This window comes from Gastrolobium bilobum, unplaced genomic scaffold, assembly GCF_033153095.1.
Source record: "Gastrolobium bilobum isolate Gb01-03AN ecotype WA unplaced genomic scaffold, APGP_CSIRO_Gbil_v1 utg45102, whole genome shotgun sequence".
In the NCBI taxonomy this organism is placed as follows: Eukaryota; Viridiplantae; Streptophyta; class Magnoliopsida; order Fabales; family Fabaceae; genus Gastrolobium; species Gastrolobium bilobum.
The window spans coordinates 24,169-31,427 of NW_026895135.1; the positions used below are offsets into that span (position 1 = coordinate 24,169).

At 32.9% G+C, this 7,259-nt stretch overlaps 1 protein-coding gene across 1 annotated transcript; it reads left to right on the forward strand.

Annotated features, from left to right (window-relative positions):
• The first annotated feature begins 570 nt into the window (after positions 1 to 570).
• LOC133290552 (uncharacterized) lies at positions 571 to 1,673 on the forward strand. The gene is made up of 4 exons (XM_061488678.1): positions 571 to 746; positions 1,000 to 1,132; positions 1,233 to 1,315; positions 1,408 to 1,673. Exons 1-3 carry the CDS (start codon positions 586 to 588, stop codon positions 1,287 to 1,289), a joined length of 351 nt encoding a protein of 116 aa, XP_061344662.1. The 5' UTR covers positions 571 to 585; the 3' UTR covers positions 1,290 to 1,315; positions 1,408 to 1,673.
• The last annotated feature ends 5,586 nt before the right edge of the window (positions 1,674 to 7,259 follow it).

Sequence of the window (7,259 nt, forward strand, 5' to 3'; positions counted from 1 at the left end):
AAATTAAAATATCTACATGAATCCAACAAACACATCATGATGCTTGTAGTAAGAATAATATCTCCCAAAAATCTTTTAATATATTCATATACACAATCTAACATGTTGAGATGTTGGTTCCTCCTATATAAGAAATAAAGTAAGATTTCTATTAAAATATAATCGAATATAATTAAGTTATAAATAATTGTAATTGATTAAATTTATATTTTTTTCTTCAAGGCATACTTACTATATTTTATTTTATTTAAAATAAATAATACAATATAGGCCGGCCTGTAGACTTATTGGCCCGGCCTTTTGAAAGTGGGCCTACATCCTTTTTATTAAACATATTTTTTTAAAGCCTGAGCCCGATCTATTATACAAAATATACTAAGTCAAGTCTATCCTGATGTAGACCGAGCCGTAGGTCCCTGTAGGCCGGCCCGGCCCAGTTTCACCCCTACCTGTGATAACTGTTGAGAAAAATAATAGAGTGGCCGAATTGGGCGGGCCCAAACTGAAACCTACGGTCCAATCCAATTGAAAAGGCGTGAAGTGAGTGAGTCTGTGAAAAAGCGTGAAACGCACACGGCGTCCCTGATGGCAGCGTCGTTCAGATGGATATTACAACGACACAAGGATGTTCCAAAAGCTGCTCGCTTCTACTCGGAAGGCTTGGACTTCACCACCAATGTCTGCACTCTTCGTTGGGCAGAACTTCAATCTGGTCCTCTCAAGCTTGCCCTCTTGCATTCTCCGCAGTATCTCTCTTTTTTCCTCATGCCCTCCATCTGTTCGATAATTTGTCCATTCCTAACTAGCTTTACTAAAACATGACTTTATTGTACGTGATACTTTTATTAAGTTCAATTTGCTCAAAAAATTATTTATTATTTCTAATTGCATTAGATGTTACTGTTAATTAGCCCAAAATATTTATATTTTTAAATGAAATGTTTGGTCTCGAATATTGTATGGAGTGGTCACTGGTCAGCTGCTGATTTTATTTCACAGTGACCAAATTACGCAGAAGGAATACAACTCGCTTCTGTCATTTACGGTGACTGACATCAACAGTACAGTGAATAAATTAATGGCATTAGGAGCTGTGCTAGATGGACCTATAAAACATGAGGTCCATGGAAAGGTAGTGATTCATTCAACACGTACTAAATTATTTTTTTTATTTTTTTTCCATAGCTTTGATTCTGAAGAGACAAGGTCTGATTTTATTTATTCATGATCAGGTTGCAGCTATGCGGTGTATTGATGGGCATGTCTTAGGCCTCTATGAACCTGTCTGAGATAGGAGATTTAATACCATCAATAGGTTCTTCTATTGCAATTTTACTCTACTTTTTTTTTTTTTTTTTGGATTCTCTGCAATAATTGATGGCGTTCTTTTGTCCTGATCTATAACAGCGGTACATAGCGTGTGAAGCAATGGACCCGAGAATAAGGCAAAATGATTAATCAATAGAAGAGTGAAAAGAGTGAATTTAGATATCTCTGTATCTCGTCATGTAGAAGGGGTTTTCTTTGCCATCCATATCTCCTAGAAGTGACATGAAATCTTTTTTATTTTCTTCTGCTGATTGCCTTTTTTAAATTACGGGGTTGCTTTTTCTCGGAGAAACTTGACATGTTCAATTATTGAGATTTTTATAAGATATCCTTGACATGCATTTTCTCAACGATTGCAATCCCGTACTAACAAATGGTTAGGTGTATGCTATAATTTCTCTGCAATCGATTGAATAGATTCATATATAAAAATTTGATGTGATATATGAACATGCAGTGTAGTCTTAATCAAGCTGCTGCAAAACATGATGTTTTTGTATCACTTGCCTAAGTAATATGTAGGTGAAGATGTATGTGAGGAAGGAAGACAGATGTTTTCCCATCTCAATCTTATAGCCGCGTACTAGATGCGGTTTCAGATTTGAAAAGTATGTGACAGTTTGATAGCACAGACACATGAGCCGTAGATAGAAAAGAAAAGAATAAATAAAAAAAATGTGTTGTGTGAATATTATGTCACTCATGAAAAATATTAGTAAAATATTATTTGATATCCACACCAAAAAAAAAAATATTATTTGATATTTTCTTTAATAGTCTTTATAATTAGATAAAATATACTGTTAATTAATAAAAAAGGAGTTTAGGTTATTTAATGAGATTAATATAAAATTTTATTTAATAATGAAATGTTAAAAATTATATACAAAAAAATGTTAAAAATCCAAGACGTACTGTATCATCTTGCAATGCTTTAGAGGACGTTTGGTAGATGAGAAATATTTTTTTATTGGAGAAACATTATTAATGAGGAAATAGTAGGAAAGTGAGTTTGATGGAAAAGTTTAAAAAAAGATGTTTGGTTCACCAAAATATTACCGGGGAAATTTATGTAAATTTGCAAAGTCTATGTTTAGTTGAATGTAAAATAATAATGGAAAAATTGGTTGAATTGACCAAAACATTCACATTATCAATATTTTTTAAACAAACCACTATCTAAAAATGAGAGTCCAACATCAATAACTTGGTTCCTTTAAATATCACTTCCCCACCTATCCTAAAATACCACATCTAAAATGGTATTTGTGAATAGTTAGTTTGAGCAAAAAAACAACATAAATATAATTGTCCAGGCTTCCTATTTAGTTAGTCTTTTTTTTTTTTCAAAACTTGAACCAAACATGATCTTTTTCAATATCCATCTATATTTTTCCATCAAACTCAAATAAAAACCTATCAAACACACCCTTTAAAGAAACCCACTTGGTAGCCATTTTCGGGAACAGTGGCCAAAGTGCCGGGCCCTCTACATTTTCTCTCCCGTATGTTTTGGGAGAAAGCAATTTAATATTAGGATTATAAGAGGATAACGAAGCTGAAATGCGAAAATGGGGGACAGTGGCCAAAGTGCCACTGTTTGAAAAAAAACATCAAAATGCCATGTCAACAGTAAATTTTGCCAAAATGCCACGTGGCATATTTCGCTACACTATGTAGCGAAATATGTGTGCAAATAATTCGCTACACGGTGTAGCAAAATATGCCGCGTCAGAATGCACAAAACAAAAAATGTCACGTGTCAGACAAGGAGAATTTCTACACTGTGTAACGAAATTCTCCCTCTTTGACATAAGACATTTTTGGTTCTGACGTGGCATATTTCGCTACACCGTGTAGCGAAATATTTGCACACGTATTTCGCTACACCGTGTAGCGAAATATGCCACGTGACATTTTGGCAAAATTTACTGTTGGCGTGGCATTTTAGTGTTTTTTTTCAAACAGTGGCACTTTGGCCACTGTCCCCCATTTTCGCATTTCAGCTTCGTTATCCTCTTATAATCCTAATATTAAATTGCTTTCTCCCAAAACATACGGGAGAGAAAATGTAGAGGGCCCGGCACATTGGTCCCTCCAGAGAGGGAGAGAGAGGAAGAAGAAAAAGAAAAAAAGGACTATGGAATAAAATTCCGACATCTAGAGTGTATCAAAACTTTTTGTGAATTTTTTTTAAGGAAGAGTTTGATACATAGATTTTTTTTGGATTCCCCTAAAATTAATACTAGAATTCTATTTATTCATATTCGGTACAAGTTTTTGAAAAAAAATTCGAAAATATGATTTTTTTCAGAATTTTGATTCGTGAACAAATTGTATAATAAAATTACATGTTAGAATCCCAAGAAATTGGTACCTGGAATTCTGATTTTTTTTAAGGGTGGTATTCTTTGAATTTCGGATATTGAAAAAATTTGAAATTTTTAATAATATTAAACAATGAACCAAATATAGAATCAATAAATTTGAGCTAATATCTTTAGTAATATTTTTGTCTATCAAACAACTTTTTGATCATATTTCAAAAAAAATTATTTTCTCAATATATTCTTAGTAATTATGATTCTCCAGCAAAATAAAATATAATGTTAGAATGTATATATATAAAGATATTTATTTTGCTTTGTGTACTTCTCAGTTCTCTGGTGCTAGTTGAGCATTGAGCACCCTTAGTACACTCATTCAAACATGGTCCACGAATGTTGTTCTTTTCTTATTTGTTCCTCTTTATCAATAAAGACTCGACCAAGAATGACTGAACAACCAGATGTTTATCTGACATTTGTAAATCCAAATTTAACTAAGTACAATTTTTCTTTCATATATATATATATATATATATATATATATATATATATATATGGGACAGGATCAACTTACACCGGTGTAAGAATAATAAATTTTACACCAAATCTTAACCGTTGATTTCCATGCATCCAATGGTTGAGATTTATTTGGAATTAAAAATTAATTAATGAGTGAGACCTAATAAATCTTAACCGTTAGATGTAGAAAATCAATGATTAAGATTTGGTGTAAGATTTATTATTCTTACACCGGTGTAAGATGATCCTGCCCCATATATATATATATATATATATATATATATATATATATCGGTGGCTTCTATGGATCATTCCTTGATGGAATCATCTTGATTGATATGCAAGATAACCAATGCCATTCATTAAAATTAAAGCGAATGTTTAGCTAATAGATACGAAATAAGGAAATCATATATATCATTTACATATGTTCGCCACTAGCAAAGAAAAGCAGACAATGATATTGTTATTATGGTCACATCAATTCAGATAAACTCTTAGTACCGTTGCATTATGCATACAAGCATTTTTCTCTCTCTCAGTTCTATAGCTTTTAGAGGGAAAAACAACTTGATTTACTCGTCTTGACTTAGCTCCTAAATGCATATTGTTTGCGTAGCATAGGAGTAGTGCATGGATTCGCTACTAGACTATGAAGAATTATTTATTTTCATTCAATCTTGATAATAATGGACGAGGCTTTTATGATAATAACAAACAAATAATCCACTTCACTAACTCTCATACTTTTCCAGATGGGTTGGAAACATTTAGGCCCCAGAGAATAAAGGGAAATCAAACTTTATATAAATTAAACGTAGTTGCACACAAACACAATGCGAAATTCCTTTGTCAAATCTCAAGCACCATGTAGCGTGTGTATATTAATCAACTTAGCACGGTTGCTAGGTGATTAGCACGTGGAGATTCGGGTATTTAATTTTTTAAATTAGAAAATAACTGATTGGTAATTAAAGACAAACAACTTTAGTTCTAGTGTTGGTTAAAGATGGAACAATGAAAAATATAATCATAGCATGTTAAAAAGCGGTGTTAGATTCTGTATAAGTAGGAAAGAGATTGCTACTCCTAAGGACAGAGTGTATATATCCAAATCTAGCAATGAAGAACTTCTGAGTTTATTAAGGTAAAAAGTAAGGACACATGCTGCTAATAGCTTCCCTTCCATGGTGAGATTTCCCTTGTTCTAGATTCAGACAAGAACACCTCATGCAGTGTCTGTATCAGAGTCCAACTCCCCAGTTTTTGTTCTTTTTCTTAAGAAATAAATAAAGATCGAAAAAATGTCAATTTATGTTGCTTGCCATTTTTATTTTTATCACATCATGTTTATTAAAATAAAAATACAACATAACCAATCACCGCCTTAAGCTTCTCTATTATAAAGCTAGGCTGCTGAATAATGTTTTTGTTTGAGCTTAATTTAATATTAATCAATGGGAAATGATCTATATTACTTGGTACTATCCACTAGTTTCTCTCTCTTGTCCCGTTTCCCAAGTTATCGGATCCCGTGCAAGAAACATTAACCTGAATTTATTCTTGTGTAAAGATTGGAAACTTAGTATGACATTGAGCATGATTTAAAAGCTTATTTCGAAGGTAAAAATTTCAAGTAATATACACAACTGGAAAAAGATAAAAATTTAATGAAATCAGCAATATATTATTATATTTCTTTTAATACACTTCTTTATGATTGAAACATTTTATGTCTCATAATTCAGTAAAACTCGCTGAAAAACAAATAAAATAAAATACATTATCTGTTACTAAAGTTTCTCCCAGTAAATTACAATTTGGCAAGAACATGCCAGTTGAATGCTAGCTAGAGCATCAACGTCTGGGAACTTGTCGCGGAGAAAGAGCAAGACCCAACAAGGTAGTCTAGTGTTGTAGAGCGTGGGCTTTGGAAACTTGTGTCCCTCATGCGCTGCCTGTAGTTAGTACTTGGAACTTGCTAACATAATAAATAGCATTAATTAGAAAGATACAATACGATCTTGTCCACACCCTCCTTGTGATGCATTTCCTGAGAAAAAATTGCTTCATGTAGCTCCAAACCTTAACCCCCCATCTTCAGATAGAAAACTATGAAACCACAACCATAAAGTGATAATTTAGAAGGCAACAAGAATTTACATATAAAGAAAAGGAAATATACTCAAGCAGATGCAACTAGCAAGCACACACACATAAATTGAATTAAAGGGGTGAGCATATAAATTGATAAAGAGGAAAGGAAAGATAAAAAGGGGATAATAAAACAAGAAAAAGGGAGCTCCCTTCAGTCCAAGTACAGGAAGCTTAAGATTCAATTTGTCTCCCGCATCATTCAATCATTTACTGAGTATCATATCCATTCACTCAGCATTTGGATGAATGAGTCGGCAGCTAATTAAATCCTAATGCCACCCATGAGTGGACCGAAGAAAGCTCTCTTACCTGATTAACCATCCAAAAGGGTCGTGTAATATCATGTCTATTACTTGGAATGATGCTCATCGCAGAGACACATCAAGGAGAGTGAAGGTTCAAATATTCTTTGTCACTCTAACAAGGAAATCGAAACGAATTTCTCACAGAATGGTGCTTTAGAAGACAAAGGGAGACACCATCACATGTGACATGACAACATTAATCTTAAAGTCGAGCAAGTAGCTCACAAAGACTTAAGTAGGAACGAAGGGCTTTATATAAGCTCAATAGGAGGATCAGGTAGAAAGTACTCCACGTCTAAAATATGAATAGAGGAGTAAAACAAAACAAAAAACAGTCAAGTGAGCAAAAAAAATAAATTCTTTTTTATTGGAAAGGAAGTTATTCATATTCTCCTTGCCCGGAACATAGTCCTAACAAATAGTCTTTTTGCATTATTGAGTATAGTAACGACTTGAAAATATTTTAAAACAAAAAAGAAATAAAAGGAGTGAGGTGCTTAGAGAAAAAGGAAAAGAAAGGAATGCATAGCTAACCAGTGATCCGGAATCCGGATCATATGGTTCTTAATTTTTATATAGAAACAAAAATGGAATCAGCTAACTCTTGATTATTTCAAATTAT

What these genes read in the sequence shown, in the direction of transcription:
- LOC133290552 (XM_061488678.1), top strand. Translation starts at nt 586, where the DNA reads ATGGCAGCGTCGTTCAGATGGATATTACAACGACACAAGGATGTTCCA. An exon ending in GCCCTCTTGCATTCTCCGCA is followed by an intron (nt 747 to 999) that starts GTATCTCTCTTT and finishes TTTATTTCACAG; the next exon opens with TGACCAAATTACGCAGAAGG. An exon ending in AACATGAGGTCCATGGAAAG is followed by an intron (nt 1,133 to 1,232) that starts GTAGTGATTCAT and finishes ATTCATGATCAG; the next exon opens with GTTGCAGCTATGCGGTGTAT.